Source organism: Equus quagga, chromosome 8 (assembly GCF_021613505.1).
Source record: "Equus quagga isolate Etosha38 chromosome 8, UCLA_HA_Equagga_1.0, whole genome shotgun sequence".
In the NCBI taxonomy this organism is placed as follows: domain Eukaryota; kingdom Metazoa; phylum Chordata; class Mammalia; order Perissodactyla; family Equidae; genus Equus; species Equus quagga.
The window spans coordinates 31,725,724-31,746,791 of record NC_060274.1 but is presented as its reverse complement, the minus strand read 5'-3'; the positions used below and the strand labels follow the sequence as shown (position 1 = coordinate 31,746,791).

At 51.3% G+C, this 21,068-nt stretch overlaps 1 protein-coding gene across 15 annotated transcripts in view; it reads left to right on the top strand.

Moving 5' to 3' along the window:
* The window catches only part of ATXN7L1 (ataxin 7 like 1), a 221,582-nt gene that overhangs the window by 152,478 nt on the left and 48,036 nt on the right, over nt 1–21,068 (top strand). The window contains exons 1-5 of one of the 15 annotated variants that reach the window (XM_046670763.1): nt 3,550–3,978; nt 4,083–4,324; nt 6,449–6,693; nt 7,197–7,444; nt 8,294–8,366. The exons of 4 other annotated variants lie outside the window; for them this stretch is intronic. Coding sequence is in view for 2 of the 11 variants with exons in the window: in XM_046670757.1 (XP_046526713.1) it covers nt 8,386–8,464 (79 nt within the window). In the remaining 9 variants the exon portion in view is untranslated. Of the gene's footprint in view, nt 1–3,548; nt 3,979–4,082; nt 4,325–5,533; nt 5,617–6,448; nt 6,694–7,196; nt 7,445–7,899; nt 8,465–12,840; nt 12,890–13,725; nt 13,891–21,068 lie in introns of those variants that run through there. 10 more of the 15 variants (XM_046670764.1, XM_046670761.1, XM_046670760.1 and 7 more) reach the window with 10 other exon arrangements.

Genomic DNA, 21,068 nt, shown 5'->3' with positions numbered 1-21,068 from the left:
CCATGGCTTTGGTCATGAGTCCACATCGCAAAGGATTAAGCCCGAAGTGAGTCCCAGGTAAGATCGAGCAGGCCGGCTCAGTCCTAGGAACCAGGTAATGGGGCAAAAGTGAAGAGTGTCGAGCTGAGCCGCTGGTCCCCACCCAGAAGTGCACAGGGCGGTCTCAGGGACGAGAACCCAAGGGGTAAAGCCAGGTCTGCAGCCACAGCCGCTGACATGATTACCACGCCTTTCTGTCTCCTGACAGCTCAGGCCTGCATCCTATTTTGGCCCCATCCCGTTTTTGATCAGCTTTCCGCATATCCAGGCCACATTTGAAAGACCTCGTGGTCCCTGACCAGTCCTCTGTACTCTGATGCGGCTCCCTTCGCTGGGAGGGAGTCTAAATGCCCAGAGCACGAGCCCCAGCTTTGTCTCCATCAGTGCTGTCGGGCTCCACGGCTGGATGCACCGTGCTCACCAGCCTTCCCAAGACCACCGCATCCGTCAGCAAAGCTGTGTTTGTCTGGTCTGTGGTAGAACTAACTGCCTTTGGTACGAAGTACAACAAACTTCTGCTAATATTCCATGTCTGTTAGCCCACTTTTACTAATTTGATATTACAAGTTCAGTGGCCGTGCCTCACAGATTTTCAGAAGTTCTGATATTAAATACCCTACCCCTGTCTTCCCTAAATATGCCAGCGCTTGTCAAACGGTGTGTCCTACTTTTTGATTTTCAAAGAACGGTCTCTAGGCTGAGAGGAGTCACAAGGTGTGTGGAAATATTCTACTTGCTTTGTATCTTGTAAGTAAACGAATTTTCCTGCCAAGACTGTTCTGATTTACCCCATCCCCATATTCTTTTCCGGCAGAGTGGATGCAAATGTCGCGTGGTTACCAAAACAACCCAAAATAAACCAGTGAGAGGCTCCAGCTGTGCGTCTCACGGGAACGCAGAGCTTCTCCAGTTAACAGGAGCTGCTAGATTGGATTAGTCTTCGCGACCCAGGCTGCTTTAGTGACATTCAACGTAAAGTCCACCTTGACACCCAACTTCTCTGGCCTTTGGTGCTATGTTTTGTTGTGTTTTCAGGGAGAAAGGTAGATTCATAAGGTGGTGGCAGAACATTCTAGAACTTTCTAATCAGTCCCTCCTGCATTCCACATTCTGCATCTCTGGTCATGGCCTTGAGCGCTTGGGTTCCTGGCAGACATCTCCATTCAACCCTGCAAACCCCGGGGCCATGTGTGATAACTCACCACCGTGTTCCTTCAGAACAGTTGCCCCAAACCTGCGATGAACTTGCTCACATGTATCACATAATAGGAATATCACCCCTATCAAACTGTGAGGGTCCCCTTGGCACAGAGAAGGGGCACAACAGTGGGGCCCATCATTTGGGCCAACATTTTCAGTGGCCTCTGTTGCAGAAGAGCTCAGCAAAAGCATAACTTTGAAACACAGCGTTGAAGAAGAGAAGCACCAAAGCTTGTGCCAAGCCAAACCCCGTCTACATGGGGGACGGCACACCTTGGAGGTGCAGGCGGCCGTGACGTAGAGCTTGGCAGACCTGCTGGGACGTTCTGCCCCGGCTGCTTCGTAGACCAGGGTCAGGTAGCACAGGGGTTAGAGAAGAACAGGATGCTGACTGAGTGGAGGTGGGTGCTTCCCGTGGAAATGGTAGCTCTGGAGGCAGACGTCCCGGTGGGGAGAGGAACTCTTGTGTGTTAGGAAGTCTCAGCCTGTGGACTGCTACAGAAAACCGTGAAGACGGGGAGTTTGGAGAGAATCAAGGGAGCTGGTGGGCTTTTATAATAAAGCGACTTTACCGGAGTTCTGTCATTACGTGTTCTGGAAACACAATAGAGGTGAGCAAGGAGGACTGGATGAGGAGCTGGGAGACCCCGTGCTGTTTGTAGTTTGCAGTGTGGCCTCTTCAGAATCTCCATTTCCTTGTCTGTGAGAGTGGGGACAACAAAGTCCGCCATGTTTAAAGTGCTTCACGAATGATAGAGCACCACAGCGGCCCAAGTCATCATTTGTGGACCGAGCCCAAGGCTTCCTGAGCCTCAGCTTTCCTCCTTCGTCACTGGGGATGACACCAGTGCGCTGTCTCACGGGATGTTTCTGAGGACCGAATACTATGATGTGTGTGAAGGAGGCATGTAAACTGTGGGGTGCTACGTGCGAGGCAGGGCTCACAAAAGCTCTGGGGACACGTTCAGGAGTCAGCTGCCAACCCAGAGGCTGGGGCTGGCCGAAGACTCACTGCCAGACCTGAGCCTTCTCTCCAGTGGCGTCCCTCCCCCGCTCCACTCCACCCCCAGCCTTCCTCCTCCCCGGCTCCTTCCTTTGTCTCCGATGCTCTAAGTGGCCTTTGCTCTTCTCTCCGGATCTGTCAGGCGCCTGCTGCATCTCACTCCATTTCAGATCCCGGTGAAACCGCTTCTATCGGCCGTTTGTAATGAAACGTGGGTTCCGTTGAGAGGAAGGTGACAGCCACTATGTGGGTTCCTGTGCACCACCGTTGTACTGGTGACCCCAGAACCAGAGGAACATTTGCTATCCAGATACACGTGAATCTGGCCCACGGTTACACTGCCTGTTTCTGGTTCCTCGTTACCATCCCCTAAACTCTAGAGTGGGCAAGGGGCAACACTTTATTCTTCAAATCAGAGATAGATGATAGATAGATAGATAGATAGATAGATAGATAGGTAGATAGATAGATAGATAGATAGATATGAGGGGGTAGGTTTGGGTCCATTCTGCAGTTTAAGACTTCCCACTCTTATAGCCACACCCCGGTTCTCTTGGAATTCAGTTTTCTCAAATCCTCAGATAACTCCCAAATTTAATCTCGTTAATTGTCTTGGTCCTCAAATGAGACAGTGCTTGATGCATTCTGGGAAAGAAATGGAAAACCTCGTTAAATAAGCAATTCAAGAGTTCCTTTTCCTTTTATTTTGCCAGATGACAATACTTTATTCACTATCACCCATAAGAGAGCACAGACTCCGGTCCTGAGGAGTGAGAAAGGCTGACCCCAGCAACCCTCAGCTCAAAGGGGAGAGGGCAAGCTGCTCAGGACCAGGTCAGAATCAGCCCAGGGACGCCGGCCCCTGTTTGCTTGCCATGTGGGGGCCCAGTGGCCTCACGGCACTGAGCAGGGAACTTGGAAATCCCTTCCCTGTGTCTTGAAAACGCCACGGAGCACGCCCCTTTTTTCTCCTCTGTGATTTACCAACTTCCAAATTCCAGTGCTTCTGCAGTCACCCGAGATGTGCACCATCTCCGAGGCCTCAGCGTTTGCCAAATCTCTTAAGTCAACCTCTAAGTGAAAGATGCTTCAAGGAAGCACCCAGTTCCTTCTGCTAATGACCGCAGGTTGTCACGTGACCCCTGCCCCTCCCCCCACTGCTCCGCTCCGAAAACCACCCACCCACCCCACCAATGAACTGGGTTGACGTCTGTCCTTTATCTGCCAACATCGACATTTCCTTCCAGGTGGTAATCTTTTGCTTTTGTTATTTGAGTTCTTTTTTTATTCTTAATTCTTACCCAATTGCTCTGGGGCTTGCATAAACAGTTAACAAAAACACGGCGCACGAGGCAGCCGTTTCGCTTTCTGTGCTTGTTCTTGGCGCCGGGTCAGTTCTGTGAACTTCTGGTGTCCAACTGGTAGGACCTGAAACTCTGTGTTTAACAAGTGCCTGTCGTCAAAACAGTTGGCGTGTGCAGGCTCGGATCGCTGGGACCGACTTGCAGCTGGTCAGCCGGCAGGCCCTGGACCGTGCAGAACCCCGAATCCGGGGCTCTGTTTCGGGGTTGCGCTTTGTTGGTGTTTAGTTGTGGGGGCTTTTTCTCCTCCCCTTTTTTTTTTTTTTCCTTTTCGGTGATGGCATGCGTGCTAATGTGGATCGCTTCAGGTTCCAAAAGTACAACATGTTTACACTCCTCGTAGAATCAGATCGAGTTGCCAGCCTGAGTCTCTCTGTAAGTGATTCGAGTTTACATTTCTTCTTCTAGCAGGATGTTTTGCATAATTTTGCTGATCCTGGGTTATTTATAGATTTTTTTTTTTTTTTTTTTTTTTGTAGAAACGGGGATGCTTGAGAGTTTTCTGTTCTAACGGTGGAAAGTGAAATCCATTTCTGCAGTTAGAGAAACGGCAGAGGCTGTGCAGCCGAGGGTTATTTTAGCTCTTGGAAATTCATTTCTCCGCGAGGTCATTTGATAACATTCCGGAGCACACTCTCCAGCCGCAGATATCAGATACCCCGATAATTGCTTTAGGACGGGTTGTTTTCCTTTGGTCGGTCACAAACGGAGTAAAATGAAAGTAATGATGCCATTTCCTCTGGGGCGCTCTGGGAGGGTGGCTGCAGCAACTGGGTATTGTTTCAAACGTCCGAAATGCGAAATGCGTTTGCCGGGTTGTTTTGTCCAACCCGCAGGAGCACTGTCAGCTGGCGGTCCGCAGCCTGCCCTGAAGCCGGTTGGCGGGCCTCTGAGCCTGGGGGAGGGGCAGAGGAGGACGGCCGCAGGAGAGTTAGTGGGTTTTAAAGTTTGTCCTCACCTAAATGACAATGATACTTGAGTGCTTATAACATTAAAAAAATAATAATTAACTGCAAGATGGCACACTGGCGAATGCACTCTCTACTTGGTCTTCTGGCCCAGTGGTAGCATCTTTGGGGGACCGTGTTCGTGTTTGAATGAGAACTAAAGTCACCTTTGAAATCACTAAGCCAGAATTAGCACTCTACGAAAGGCTTTCCCATAATATTTACTAGAACATTTGGCTAAAAATTGCTCTGCTTTGCCCACTGAATGGCTGTGTAATTAACCAGCCCTTGATAACGGTACCTTGAGCATCTCCTCTCTGTGTCTGCTACTCCTGGTATTTGCATGGGTAAGTTGTACGTTCATCAGCATAATGAGTGTGGAGTCCCAGTCTAATGGTCCAGGAGGACGTTGTAAATGAGACACTTCACTGTGCCTCGGGTTAAACATTTTAAACCAAACAAATCAAAAAGGAGGGAGAAAACGGTAAACATCATTTGGGCCGTGTGAAAGGCCTTCTAAGTAGGGAGTCTGCCCAGATCCAGGTCCTTGGGTCCCACACAGACGGGTCCACACCTCCCCTCACCCCCAGCATCACCGACTCACACACATATTGAAAATGGAAATTTCCAAGATAGTAGATGTGACCCTTAGGCCATGGCTTGGCGTGGTTATAACTGGCTGGTGTTGCCAAGAGCAGATTGCTGCTTCTCCTTGTTTTCTCTCATCTATGTGAAATACCGCTATTTGTTTGGTTTGTTTTTTGGTCTCCTCTAACCTTGCAAAGAATGATGATGAGTGTGTTCTGCTTTCAGCCCTTTACAGTTTAGAATGAGCCCTGCCCTTTCTCACGGTAGCCCCCCTGAGGTGGTGAAGGACAAGGCAACCCTTTGGTCCCAGTAGAAAAAGCTGGAGACGGCAGGTGGCTTGCATGGCAGAGATGGGGAGCTAGAACTCAGCCCCAACATCATCCGTCAGACCTTCGCCTCCTGGCGTCCCATCGAACTGGGTGAACTGGCTGCGACACAGATGTCCTTGGTTCTCATTTGATTCAGATCTGCCCCCATGGTTAGGGCCCCGCCACACTTCCCCTTTCCTCCTCCCGTCTCTCAGGTTGGGACAGCATCTGAGGCTAACTGTTGGAAGGCCTCAGGGTTGAGGGGTGTGCCGGTTTGGTGTGCATCTCCGTTAGCAGAGATTGTGGGGGACCCCACCCCGCTGAGTGCATAACCTTATGACCAGACTGAAGGCGGAGACGAGCAGGGCACCTGCAGGCCTTCTGTGGGAGTGTGAGACGGATGGCAGTGATTACTGAGAGCTTTCCCAGCGGTCCTCGCCCCTGGGCTTTTGCATTTGAATTGGCCAAACCTGCCCACCGTGTGGTCCTTGGGAAGGAAGGCGCTGCCATTTGCCAGCCTGTCAGTTCTGTCTCCTGGAGAGTGTCGCCCCTCCAGCACCTCCAGGCTTCAGCCTGCAATACCTTCCAAAACACCCTCCTTCCTTGCTTTCATCCCCCCACCTCACCCCATGCCCCGCCGGCCAGGGGAGAGCTCAATGCCGGGTCTGTTGCTGGACTGGTGGTTGATCCTGTGTGTCTGGGCCCCTTAGGCAGCCCTGAGCCTTTGAGTCCATCTCCTCTCCTGGTCCCTGGGGGATTGGTTCTGCCCACCCCACACTCAGTGGGAAGCCCAGGGTCTGGCAGGCTCCCGTGGGGTCCTGGAGTCTGAGGGAGGACCAAGGCATCCAGGCAGAATTTGGAGATGGAGTGGATCGTGTTGAAAGGCGGCATTGGGCCAGATGGTCCGAGTCGGTTTGGCAAAGCTATGAACATGTTGGTGGCTGCCTCGCTCTGCCATTAGCTCACTCACCCCCACGGTCTTCTCTTTTTCTGGAACCACAGCAGTGACACATACATTCAACAGAACCCACAAGGGTAAGAGGCCAAAGGAGAAAGTAAGCTGAGAAAAGGCGTTGGTTCCTCCAGGGCTGTGGCGCGGAGTCCTACCGTTCCAGACCAGCCGCTTGTGCACTTGGAGGCCCTCTCACTCTCGGGCTCCAGGCCGGCGGGATTTGCCCGTCATCCCAGATCTGGAGACCGTCCCACCTTGATGAGAAGGCTGCGTCCGATCTACGGTTATGTCAGAGGTTAGGAGCCCCTTGTTTTCTGCCCCCCATACTGCCCTTTCTGCCCCTTGTCCAGTGAACATGAACAGTTTTTAGGTATAGCAATTGTATTAATTTGCTAGGCCTGTCGTAACAAAATACCACAGTCTCGGTGGCTTAAACAACAGGAATTTCTTTTCTCACAATTCTGGAGGCTGGAAGTCCAAGATCAAGGTGCCAGCAGAGGTGGTTTCTCCTGAGGCCTCTCCCCTTGGCTTGCGGATGGCTGTCTTCTTGCTGTCCCTTTGTGCGCCCACACCCCTAGGGGCTCTTCCTTCTCTTACGAGGACACACCGGTCCCAGTGGATTAGGGCTCCACCCTAAGTGGCCTTGTTTGATTCTAACCACCCCTTTGAAGACTATCTCTGAATACAGTTACATTCTGAGATGCTGAGACTGAGGCTCCAGCATATGAATTTGGGGGGAACACAGTTCAGCGCGTAACGCCAAACAGCTAAGCCTAGTCCTGCCTCGACTCTGTTAAGGAGGAGCATCAGACACTACAGTAACCACGGCGATGCGGAGATTCATCTGTGACTCATTCCTGCACATGTGCGTGTCTAGAACCAGGCGCCGTCTCTTTGTCTGGCTGCGTAGTCAAAGGAAAGACAACGAGAGAAAGAGAGAATATATTCGAGAGTCACGAGAGAGGCTGAGTTCGCTTTCGTGTGTCCTGTGATGATTCTCAGCTGACTTCAGCAGCCCACCTGTCTTGAGGGAGACTGTTACACGGGTAGGTTGAGTAAGGTAGCTTGGGGACCAGCAGACTCCAAAAACCATCCGACGGAAATTATCATTTTCTTTTCTGGGCCTCTTCTTGCCAGTGCGTTGCTGGGCAAACTCCCTGATGTGTTAATAGGTTCATTGACATGATCCGCAACGTCTTGCCAACAATTTTATACATCTATATATATCTTCACAATCTGCCGTCAGTGCTCATTCCCCCTGGAACTTGGGAAACGAACCTTACACGGACCAGGAAAGGAGAATCTAGCTCCTATTTTAACTGCTGCCCTTTTTCCGGGGGCTTATGGTTGGCCATGCCGATTCCTCTCTCTCCCTCTGCCCCTGCTGTGGGACCTCTTCGAGGAGGCAGATGTCCTCACGTGAGACCAGAACAGGGCTTCTGGGGGCCTGCCCTGAGGATGTCAGAGCCAAATGCCTCATGTTCTTAGAAACTGCCCTTCAGAACAGAAACCCAAGGATTGGTTGGGGTCAAGCCTCAGGGGAACTAAAAGCAGCCCTCCCAGCCCTTTTTATCACCGGCAAATCCCCACTGCAGATTATTCGGGTCCTGGTCTCCACCAGGTGACGATGGAGGGACAGTGTGCTCCTGCAGGCTGGTAGGAGGGCCCATTGCCCTTTATAAGCCAGCCTGGGTTTTGGTCTGCTGCGAGGGGTCAGGAATGGGCTCCATGGGGCAGTCCAGCTGCTCTGGGCTGAAAGGCCCGCCTTCTGGCAGCCTGAGCACGTCTATAGGGGCCTCCTGGGTTTAACAGTGGGGCTTCTGCCAATGGAAGTGGTATCTTGGAGTTATTTATCACAGTAATAATTGTAATACTCTTCTTTTCTGTTTGCATAGCCTGACTCAGCTTTTAAACCTCTGTTGCTTGTCTGATCCCATTGACTCCTCCCAACAGCCCTGGAGGGGGCAGGTATTGTTAACCTTAAAGCATGGAAATTCTGGAAGGAGAGCCAGGATCCAGACTCCGGCTCTTGAACGCCAGTGCTCCATTGATTCCAGCTGCCTCGGGTCTGTATTTGGTTGCTGCTAAGGAGGGAAGTTTGGGAATTAGAAAAACAGGTTTCTTCCTTCTTCTTAGAGTTCTCGTCAGTTATGAAGGTGAATTTGATCGCTCACTGTGTGCAGTGCGCGTTGCTCTGAGAGCTTTATGCCTCGTGGTTACAGCCACTGGGGAGGGGAGGGCTATTGTTAGCCCCACCTGTCAATCACCCATGAGATCCTTACTAAGGAAGAGGAAGAAATGTGGGCCAAGGGCACACCTGCTCTGAATGGCCAACGGTGCTGTTCACAGGTCACTGTCACACTGGGGGATATATTGCGTTGCAAACTTGGCCCTGTCCTCTTCCACATTATAAATGAGGATTTGGAGGAAGAACGGTGTTGGTGGCAGGCTTATCAAGTTTTCAGGTGGCAGATTTGAGAAGGAGAAGGAAAACGTTAATGAGTCAGGGCCCAAGAAGATCTCCATAGGCCAGAGCAGTGGACTGAATCCAAGAAGATGACATTTTTAGAGGACACCTGTGGATATGTGGCTTGGCAGCAAAATGACTTAGGGGGGATGCAGCTATCGGAAGTAAAAAATCTAGATTGGCTCTCTAGTTGCATTAATAGGAGAACGATGTCCAGAACAGACAGCGAGGAGCCGCTCAGACCCCATCTGTAATGTTCTGCCTTCTGAGTTCCACGGTTTATGGAGGACGGTAGGAGCTAAAGAGAAGCCAGAGACCAGGAAAATAGTGAAAAGGATGTTTTGTGAGGAGTGGTTTAAAAAGATGTCTGAGGGTGTCTAGCCTGGAAAAAGAAATTTTGAGAAACAAATGTTTGGCAGGGTGTGGCATGGAAGGGGAATTAGACTGGTTCAAGGTGACAACCTCCCCCAATCCCCCCTATATCCCCCTCCCCCCACAGCAGAGATGGGATTAGCCATGGTGCCGTCTCACCTGGTGCACTCGGAAAGAATCGTTGCTCCCACTCTGGGGCCTGCAGTGGAAGAGGCTGGACAGCCCCATGGCTGGAGAGCTGGGGAGGCACCAACAGCCCCAGGAAGGGGGCCAGCAGGGGTTAGCAGAGAACGCTTAGCTGTGGAGTTTTTTCTTGCCTGTTGGGAGTCTGTTTCTCTGTCCCAGCTTCAAGGTCTAAGACCTAGGTCCCTTTGGTGGAAATGACGATTCCATCATTGGAGTGGCCATATCAGGGATGAGGACCTGGCAGAGGGGAGCTGTGCCTCAATATTCCGCTTGTAAATAACTAGTGCAGCTTGCCTGGGTGTGTGTGTGTGTGTTTGAGTGCGTGATATTGTTTAAAACAAACTAACATTTCTTTGTGGACCTGAATTGGCCGTGAAGTTTGGCAACTGCTGTCTTGGGGGCGTGTCTGCTGTCTCCTGCTGGCCGCCTTAATGACCATAACTTAAAAGTTACCTCCTTTAAGTGATTCTAAGAAGGGTTTTGAAGGTAACTCTCAGTTATCCTGAAGCTGATTATTCCGTTTGTGGATTGTCCTGGCCCTCACTTTCGGCAACTTTTTTTTCCAATTCGGGTGAAATTTGTATAACATAAAATTACCATTTAAAAGTGAACAGTTTGGTGGCATCTAGTACATTCATGGTGTTTTGCAGGCACCACTTCTGTCTAGTTCCAGATGTTTCGTCACTCTAGAATAAACCCTCGTACCCACTGAACACTTGTTTCCTCTGCCCCCTCCTCCTGGTTCCTGGCAACCACCGGTCTGCCTTCTGTCTGTGTGGATTTGCCTTTTCTGGACATTTTGTATAAATAGAATCATACAATATGTCACCTTTTATATCTGGCTTTTTTGATTTGCATAATGTTTTCTAGATTCGTCCGTGTTGTAGCAAGTGTCGGTACTTCATTCCTTTTGATGGCTGAATAATGTTCCATTGTATGTATGTACCACAATTTTGGTTTGTCCATTCATCCATTGATGGCCCTTTGGCTGTTGTGAATAGTGCTGCTGTGCACATTCACAAGGATCTGTTTGAGTCCCTGTTTTCAGTTCTTTCGGGTCTATATATCCTAGGAGTGGAATTGCTGGATCATATGGTAATTCTGTGTTTAAGTTTTTGAGGAAACACCGTATTGTTTTCTGTAAAAGTTGTACCATTTTACGTTGCCACCAACAGTGCCCAAGGGTTCCAATTTCTCTACATCCTCGCCGACAGACACTTGTTATTTTCCGTTTGGGTGGTTGTTTTGGGTTTTTTTCATATATAGCCATCCTGGAAGGTATGAAGTGGTGATCGCGTTGTGGTTTGATTTGCATTTCCTTAATCACTAATAAGGCTGAGCATCTTTTCATGTGCTTGTTGGCCTTATGTGTATCTTCTTTGGAGAAATGCCTGTTCAAGTCCTTTGCCCATTTTTTAATTGGGTTGAGGCTGCCCATTTTTGTATTTAGAAAGAAGATTCAAATGTCCTGCTCCTCAGATCCTAGAGTCGTATAAGTATTGCATCTTATTATCATAAGCCACCTCCTTGCTGAGAACTGAGGCCACCTACTTATTCTCTGGGCACCTGAGGTGAGGAGAGAGAACAGGGTGAAAGAGGCAGGGGAAGGAGCTCCAGAAGGGCCAGACAGCCCTGGGAGAGCTGGCCCCCAGGAGCTGTCCACATCTCTGTCCTCCCGGTTGTCCTGGTGCCCTCAGCAGGCAGACAGTAGGAGAGCTGCTCACACTTGTCTCTGGGAAGACTCTGGCTCCCGGGCCATGGGGCCTGCCCTTTCATCTGTGTTCCTTCTAAGTATTGCGACATCCAGCGGCCCTCCTCTTGACATTCCTCCCGGGGCGGGGGCGGAAGTGTGCCCCTGAGCCCTTGACCCGCTGGCCTAGGGTCTAGAGGACAAGGCTCACAGCCTTACCGTCAGGAGCAGACTATTTCCCGCCAAAGCTGCAAATGCCAGGGAAAGGAGGGCTGGGTCAGGTGGGCGGTCCGGTCACGCCCCCTCGTCCCCCCCCCCACCCCCCTGCTGGCTCCACTGCAAAGAAATGGAACCGTGAAAACCACTTCTGCTTTGCCAACCGGCACGGCCCCCTCCCAGCCAGAAACGGATTCATTCTCCTTCATTCTGGGAAGAAAGTCTGCGACAAGGAAAGGGAAACCAGGAACCTAGGGACCCTGAATAGCTCTCCCATGGAGACTCCCTCTCTGGCTTTGGTTACGTTGTTCAGCTGATGAAGGGATGGTCCCCACCTGAGACGGGCTTACGTGGCAGGGTTCTCGACGATGCCGTCCCCCTCCCCACGGTGTGAAATTCTCCATAAGACCCATACTTCTGAGTCCTGGAAAGTTTTTCTCTTAAAGGTCTGTTTTTATTTTTCCTTACTAAAAGCCATATACTCCTTAGCCAGGGTTAACTTAATTTATCAGATAACAGTCAGATTTTATAAGGAAATGTTGCATGAAACAGGAGCCATCCTAGTAGAAGAAGAAGTTGCCCAAAGCACGCTTTCCCGCTGCGATCGTTTTAACTGAGGTGAAATTCGCATAACAAAATGAAGCATTTTAACGCATACATTTCAGTGGTACCGAGTCCATTCACAGTATTGTGCAACCGGCCCGTAGTTCCAGAACATTTTCATCACCCCAAAAAGAGACCCTCCACCCGTGAAGCAGTGACTCCCCACTCTGGTTTCCCCCAGCCCCTGGCAGTCACCAATCTCCTTTCTGTCCCTGTGGATTCACCTGTCTGGATATTTCACATCAGTGGAATCCTACAACACGTGGCCTTTTCTGAACCACTGTTTTTATTGGATTCCACGCCTCCCCCCCACACACACACAATCTACTATCTCTTGCCAAGATCAGGGAATAAACTTTCTAAATATCCAGAACGAATGAAAACTCCCTGTTGACTTAATAGTTAACATGTCCCACAGAAGTATTTTTCAGTCTTTATGATGTCTCTGTTCTCTCCCAAGCATGGTGCTGGGTGGTGCGGTGGACTCTGCCCATCGGGGGTGACAGGCCCTGAGGGGACGGGCAGCAGGAAGGCCTGAGGCTTCTGCGGGCTGCCCAGGAGCAGCCCCAGGCGTCCAGCAGCTCTGGGCCCACGCAGCTTGAGTGTGGCCATCATGCTGTGGGGCTGCAGGAAGCCCCCGGCCCTTCCTGAACGGTGACCGCTCAGACCGGCCTCTCAGGAGTCCACTGCCTCTGATCGTACTTGGTGTGTGCAGTTCAGGAAAACCCAAGTTCATCTGCCAAATTCGGGATACAACCCTGACTGTTCCGGGCTTTTCTTTCTGCCTTTCCCTAATCGCATCTGGGCGTGCTCTCTTAAAGGGGAAGTGGTGCGTTCTGACTGGCCAGGGCCCTCAGCCAGGAGCCAGGAAACGGTCGCGGCGTCGCGTTGCCCGGTGTGTCACTGGCTCAGCCTCCTTATCCAAACGGCAAGGCTGTCTCCCCGGGATGTGTAAGTGTGAGTGCAGGGCACGTGTACCGCCCAGGATGGCGCGGGGCTGGGCCCAGGTCACGGAGGAGAGCTGCTGGCAGGCGGGCCGAGCATGCTGTCAGGCCACCATCCGAGCGTGCAGCCTGCCTGAGGTGGAGCCCAGGCGGGCTGTGGGCCGGCCCCGACCTGGACAGGGCTGCAGCGCCTGCCTGCCGAGTGGGGCGAGCGGCTGCCTCCAAAAGAGGTCAGAGGAGGAGAGGCTGGGTTGGGGACCAGTCTATTTTGGACGGTCCTTCTGGAGGCGCAAGCCTCAGGGCCTGGTAGGAGTGCAGTGGAAATTTTTATAGCACACCTCTCATCGCACCAGGGAGCCAGCTGGAAGGGACCTCCCCGACTTGTCACCCCCACGTCTCTGCACTCACGTGCAGCTCCAACAGCGCTCTGTGCATTTCTCCCCTTGGAGTTTATTCCCCTTTGTCATTTTTAGATGTAATTTGTGTTGAGAAATGTTTCAAGCCTCTTTTACCCAAACTTTAAAAATTGCTTGAAACTGGCGACCTATGGGCTTCCCTCCCTCCGATCCGTGGATGGTCCTCGGTCCCGTGTGTGCACCCATGGAGAAATAAAGGGGAAAGCTCACACACACTCATGTGCACGGTGACACACACACACTCATGCCACAAGTGAGTGACTACTCGTGGCAAAAGAGACCTTGCTATATTTTAGACTCCTTTCTGCCCTAGGTGGTTGTTTGTAGGGTGGCAATGGTTGACCTTAAGTCATATAAAATCTTTGTTTTCACCCAAATGATTCAGACCTTTTGCTCCTAAAGAAAGGGGGCAGAGGGAAACAGAAGGAGGCTAGAGAAGGGGAAAAAAGGCGTGTGCCTCTGTACGCATATATTGACAGGGCACAACCACACCCTGTTTCAAGACAACTTCCTGTTTGCCACTGCCAACTGTCACTCCAAGGAGAACAGAAATGGTTCCGTTATTAGTGGCGGCCGCGGGACCGCGACAGCCTGTGGGGTGAGTGCTTCTGAGCGGCGCTGTGAGCTCTGCAGTGACTGGAGATTTTGCACGTTCTACTGGAGGGGCCTCCGGCCCTGCGCTCTGGGAACTGGAGGTACAGAGAGAAAGCAGGCAGCGGGGACCTCTCCTTACTCAGCCTGGGTTCCTTGAGCAATGTGCTCCCGTAGGATTCTTGGAAATGGAATACTTTTAATTCAGGGGCAGGGAGAAGGCAGAGAACTCTCCACTTAGGTAAGCTACCGCTTGTGTTTGTTAAAAAGCTACATTTTCATGTATCAGTGGAACTCGTCCTAAGTGCCCACTGTGAGTCGGCACTGTGGTGGCCACCTGCCACGGGTCACCAGCCCTCCCAACACCTGTTCCTTCAACAGTGAACACGGTGAGTGCCCGTTAGGGCAAGACTCTGGGGAAATGTCGGGGATGAAAGAGTGAAAAGACACCTGCCCTGCAGGTGCGTCCAGCGACAGGACGCCCAGACCAGTAAACCAGCAATTACGACGTGTGACATGTGTCGAGATGGGGGCCTCAGCGTGCTACAGGGGCACCTGCCCACTCGTCGCCCTTTGACGTGGGCATCACTGGTCCCGTTTTATAGGTACCGAAACCAGGGCTTAGGGGGTTATTTGCCCTGGTCACAGAGCTTATGAGTGACAGCTAAGATTTGAGCCCAGATCTTTCTGAGTCCACAGACAGCAGTGTCTGGTCCACATTTCCAGTGGCTCTCCACGCTAATGCGGAGCATGAGGATCACCTTGGGACCTTTTAAAAAATACAGGTTTGGGGACTCTGGTGCTACTGTCCCAGGAGTGAGGAGCCCTCTGCTGCTCCCGTGGTCCCTGAGTTGTGTGTGTGGCCTGGGCACCGTCTCCTCCTCGTGTGTCAGGATCCTCCCTCTCTTGAGGCGTGGACTGGGCAGGCCTGTGACCAGACAGCCCTTTTTATGCACTTAGCCCCAGGCCTCCAGGTGAAGGCCACTGGTGTTGCCTCAAGACGGTGTTGGGAAGATTCAGTCCAGCTGTTCAGGCATTTTAGATACAGGGAATCCCTGTTAGTGTATCTCCCCCCCCAAAGATGCCCCAGCCCATGCCTCCCCACCTTGCCCAGCTCCCAGCTGCCGCCGCACCTGTCCATTTGGTGCCCCTGGGGCAGGAATGATGTCGGCTGTGCCGTTTTAAGGTAGATGCTAACAGCTTATCCTAAAGCTAGGAGCCTCCAGTTTTCACCGAAGCTGGGTCGGCTCCTGTGTTTAAATCCGTGCGGTTTGTGCAGTGGGTGTGTTGGGTGGTTGTGGCGGGAGGAGACTGACGGAGAAGTTAATGCCATGCAGGTGGCACTCTTTGTCAACCCCTCCGCTCCCGTGAGGCTCCAGACACACGGGCACAGCTAGGGCTGTAAAAGGCCTGGTACCATGGAGAGAATCGCGGTCCTGGCTGCGGGCAGAGTCTCTCCCAGCAGCCGGGCTGTTCTCCGGCTCAGGTCCTTCAGGCAGCCGCTCAGGGTGACGGAGTGGTGGCCGGCCTGGGATCTGGGGAGTGTCTCCCACCCTCAGGGAACGCTCTGGCGATGACAGTGTCCATCCTGCCGCCACCGTTACATCCTAGTGCCTGGCACATGGCGCATACCAAGGAAATGCTTAAAAAATTAGTAAACGAAGGAGTGAAGGAGGTTCGACTCTAACACAAGTTTCTCTCCTTCCTCCCTCTGTACGGGCACCTGTTTTCTCCCTTTTGCCGCTCTCATTAGGGGTGTGTTAATGGTGGTGATGCTGTTGCTATCTTTTTTGTGTGTGGACTTACATGACCTAACAAAAACAGAGCCCATTAAGCAATCCATCCTACATCCTTCCTTTTTCCTCATCAATCTCTGTTGTATATTCGTATATATAATATCTGTGTCAAATGTTTTATGGTTTTATAAAGTGATGATTAGCTTTTACGTGTTATTTGTGATATTCTTCATTTGCTCGTGGCTTTGGGTGTGCTATTTCACGTTTTCTTAGATTGAGACAACCCTCATACCTGTCGTTCTCGACTGTTTTATTAGAGATCATTCAGGTCGACTGTGGTATTTTTACTATCGTAAACAGTGCTCCTGAGAGTATCTTTGAACTTTTCTGGGGGGTGGGGCGCGGATGTTTCCTTGAGTCTGTTTTCCAGACTGAAATCACCAGATTCCCAGATCAAAGGCTGCGAACGCATCTGGGTTCCTGTTATTATCGCCAGGCCCGCTCTCCAGAGAAACGTCAACCCTGAAGGTGCCCCGTGGTGTGTACGTGCTCTCATTTCCTCGCCGTCTAGCTTTGCGGTGGTTTCTTTCTTTTAGCTGCGTTAGTGTCTAGTGAGGGCACCCCTGGGGGCTGGTGGAAATGTCTCAGGGCCCTGGAAAGCCCCTGGGACTGCCCAAATCCTGCCCAGCAGGGGTGATGCCAGAAGTTTGCTCCTTTCGTATGATAACCAAGAGAAGAGCTGTGGGAGGGGGAATGCCACCGAGGGGAGAGGGAAGGCGGATCCCAAGTTATCTATCTGCAGGGCTGCGTCCTGGGCCAGCTCAGAACATGAGAAATGCTTTGTCAGGACTCGTCGGAGAAGTTCTGTCGCTGAAGTGTAGAGAGCAGAGGGCATCCCAGCAGGGTGGCCTGGTGGGAAGGGTGTTGGCACCGGGGCCAGGCAGGCCTGGGCTCTCCTCCCAACGGCCAAGGTCTGCGTGACCTTGGTCCTGTTTCCTCGTCTTGCTGAGCTTAGTTTCCCCATTGATAACAAAGAGGCCAGCAGTATCACCTTGTGGGGTGTGGGGTGGGTTCCTAGAGCTAGTCGGTGTATAAGAAACTTGCACAGTGCCTGACAGGTCGTGGCCCTCGAGGCATGCGGCTTCTCTTCCTAAGGGAATGGATGGGCGCAGAGTGACCAGAGGCTGGAGAAGCCAGCCCAGAGCCTGGAGGGATCTGAGAACTGAGTTCAACGAGCACGGAGGCCAACAGCTCACACTGGCATTCGCCAGAGTGCCCAGGCAGCGCATGTGACCGGCAGTGGGTAGGACGTGAAGCGGGTAAAGACGACCTAGTGTGACCTCACTGGTGACCAGCAGCCTTGCTTTAAGGAACACCGCCCCAGCCACTCAGACCCTAGTACCTTTTAAAGAAGGTCTCTGGCCTGAGGAGGGAGTGGGTGCCCCAGAGGAGCTCCCAAGCCTCCTGGCTCAGGATCTACAGGGCCCGGCCCTCCTGCCACCATTGCCTGCCATCCTCTCTTCACTTTCCAGCATCTTCATTTCCTCCCCTGCTGAGAAGGGCTGCTTGGGTATCCCTCCTCCAACCACCAGGTTACTAGCTTTAGTGTCAAATGGCAGTCGTGGCAAACGAGCCTGCAGGCTCAGATTCTAGGCCCAGCTCCTCCACTGAATAGCCTTGTGGCTTCAGACACGTTTCTCAAAGGCAGTCTAGTCTGCCTCAGTTTCCACAGCTGTAAACTGGGGGAACGCCTTCCTCCCCAAGTGGTCACACGACACAGCTCACGTGGTTCCTGCGTGGCTCCCGCGCCGAGGTCTGCGCTCTGCCCTCACCCTCCAGCCCCAGTCTACTTTCGGAGGCAGGTCCCTTATTGTCCTTTAGGGAGAACGTCCTGACTGCAGCTACTAAAGCGGAGAGAATCCGCCCATAAATCAGAACCTGGCTATTGAATTGCCAGGCACCTGTCCTTGGACATGGGGCCTGAGACCCAGCATTGTCAACTGAGAAAGACAGGCGCCAGCTGAGGTCCCAGTGCACTGCCACCACCGTGGCGGGCCTCAGTGACCGTGGCACTGGGAGGCTGCTGAGGGGGGATTGGTCCCTTCAAACCCATATTGGAAAATTCCCAACAAGAGCTTTCTAAAACTGGCACAGGGAGCCCCCTTGGGCGTTGGTGGCCAGCCCAGCCATTCCTGAGGAGTCTGTGTGGAGGTTTTACATGCAGGACATTGATGCTGTGAGTATGAAAATATCTCAGCAAACAAGCACAGGGAGGGAGGAGGAGGGTTCTGAATTTTTACTGAAATGGAATCGCCTGAGAACCTACTGGATTTGCCCTGCAGAGAGCAAGGGGTGAGGCCTCTGCAGACACCAGGGCTCCCCACCACTGACACAGATTTTAGAATGCCAAGAGCGAATGTGTGCAAGCCCCCTGCTTGTCTGGTCTCTGGGATCGTGCCGTGGGGTCACCCCCGGACGGTGAAGGCGTGTGTGGTGGAGCAGCTGGTCTTAGAACAGCCAGCTGCCGAGGCATGGTCTGACTTCCCGTGGTGGAAACGCAAAAACGTAAAAGGATTTGGTTTTTCATGTCTTTGGTCCTGGGGTACCCAGCTCTTTGGGGTTGAGGTCTCAGGCTGTGGCATGGGGCTGCTGATTGGTACCTAAAAGCTGCTCAAACACCTAAAAGGTGTTTCTGTCCTCTCCCTGGGGGAGTCAGCTGCCCTGCTGGAATGCCCGTACATGGCGGGGGGGCAGATCTTCCAGGCTCCCCATCTCCCGTGCACCATCTTCCGAGATTTCAAGATGGTAGAGCTCAGAGTTAAGACCACAGGCTCTGAAGACATCCCCAGATCTGATATTTCGTAGCTCCATGACCGTGAGCATCTCTGAACCTCAGTTTCTTCACCTGTAGAATAGAGATGATGATTATACCTCTCTGGGTGTGGTAAGAATTAAATGCTGTAAGATAAATGAAGTGTTGCGTGGAATGCCTGGTGCGTAGGAGAGTCTTGATAAACTGTTATTACTGTTGGCCAAAGGACGGAAGGAGTGAGACCCGACACTGAGGTTGTTGTTGATGCAGTCGACACGGAACCCTGCACACGTGTTCTGACTGATTTTGTGTTTTCCCTTTAGTTGGTAAGTGGCCCTCACATTCAACATGAGCAGAAGAGATTGGTTTGGTCTTTCTGCCACATAGTCTGGAAAGAAAGTGTTCTGAGAGCTATAGACTATTGCAGACTTTCGTTTTGGGAACTGTACCTCAAAGAAATAATTCTAAATCGCTTTTTTAATAACTTGTAAAAACATTTTTGAAAAGTCAGACAGTAAGTATATAGTAAGAGAGTAGCTAAATAATTTACGGCATATCAAAGAGAATATTACATAACCGCTTAAAATGACCAGTATGTGGGAATTAGAAATGCATAAATAGAATAATGGTGAAAAAGAGTATCAATTGATTACAGCTTGTTAGTGCTTCTTGTACATTAACAAAGAATGAGAAAATGTGGAAGGAAAGTCCTTTTCTCTAAAATTGCTTCAGCCCTTAAAATAGTTTAAATAGTGATTTAAAAAACGCAATGTTCTGTCGACTCTTTCTGGGCCGGGCAAATGGAATTAGAATAATTACAGGATCTACCTAACGCAGTCCTTTGACCAAAAGGGGAAAAATGAGGAAGCCCAAAGTCAGTGAGGGCTTGTATCCGAATGATTGTGCTGTGAATCTGGAGCGCGTAGCCAGAGGCATTCCACCTGCACGGCCACATCTGCCTACAACAAACCTAGACCCTGACTTCTCCTATCACCAGCCCACCCAGCTCTCTGCCAAAAGACAGAACCGCGCAGGTTATCCACAGGCAGGGCTTCACAGACCAGAGAAACATAGGTTGAGTAGGAATTGGATCTTTCTAAAAATCTGTTCATGCTGCCCTGCCCAGGGCATCAGGTCCACCCATTTTCAAAAGCTTAGCCGAGGGAAGAGAGAGGCTCAGCTCCTGGGTGAGGTTCTGATCGCTCTGACACGGGTTCCCCACTTTGAATTCTTTACTTTCTTTTTTTTTTTTTTTTGAGGAAGATTAGCCCTGAGCTAACATCTGCTACTAATCCTCCTCTTTTTTGCTGAGGAAGACTGGCCCTGAGCTAACATCCATGCCCATCTTCCTCTACTTTATATGAGAGATGCCACCATGGCATGGCTTGACAAGCAGTGCCTAGGTCAGCACCCAGGATCCAAACCTGTGAACCCCAGGCTGCCGAAGCAGAGCACAAACTTAACCGCTGTGCCACGGGGCCGGCCCTCCACTTTGAATTCTTACAAGCCTTTCTCACCTGCATCAGTGGCTGGCAAGCTCATTCTTCCGGCTCAGGGGACAGAAGTCCAGAGCCCTTTGTGGGATACCGCGAAATAGTGATGGATTTAATTCCGTCTGAACAACAAGGAATGGTTTCACAAGTAGGAAATACTGCTTTCATCTGTTTATTACAATACAAAATCACCCATTAAAAAAAATTCAGTGTGAAGGGCTCTCTTCCAGTTTTGATGAAGATTGTCTCCTATGCAACTTGTTCCTTCAATTGGTCATTTAAGAAGAATTTATGGAACTAAAATATAAAACCAAGAAAAAAGCGTATCCATTGATGTGATTTTTTCTGAGTTTAGCAGCAGAACGAACGTGTTGGCAGGGTCACGAACCAGAATTCTCTGGGAAGATGACTTTAGAATCGCTGCTCTGGCCCGTTCCTTTTGCCCTCTTGGCACCCTTCCTTGTGGTTTATCTTTGTTTACTTGTATCACTTTGAATCCTTAGTTTAGCACCATAAAATGCCTCTTCCTTCGTTACCCAGGCTTCTCTCCCCACCGGAACTGAGGAATATTTCTGCACAGCCTTCCCCCTGCCCCCTCTGCCAGCTTGAGCGAGTGATGATAGCACGGGAGTGAATGAAGCCTGCAGAAAAATCCAAACAGTAGTGGCACAAAGCAAAGTCTTATTTTAGTTTTGGAAACCTCTGCCAAAAAAGAAATTGCTAAGCAAGACATTTCTGAAGGGCAGGAGGAAGTAAGGATTTGAAGGGAGAAGAGTGCTGCTGTCTGAGCATTGCCCTCTGCCCTGCAGGCTGATAACTGATAACCCCTCTAACTGATAACCTCGCCCACCGGCAAAGAGATGGGCGAGCTGACTTGCGAGGCACTTCTAACCTCCAGTGGCTATAAGTCCTGCACTTCCTAATTTCCTGGCTTCAAATCTTGGTCACAGGACACCCCATTTCCTGCCTTCCTGAGAAGCGGCTAAGCCCCTGTGCACGACCCGGAGGCCTCATTCCTCGCGTAGCCATTGGCCCTGACCTTGGCACGTCACCTCCCCTCTCTGGGTCTTCCTTGGCCGGTCAGCCGTGAGGAGGGTGGAGACGCCTGGCTGCTTCCTGCCTGTGTGACGGGGGTTGCAAAGGC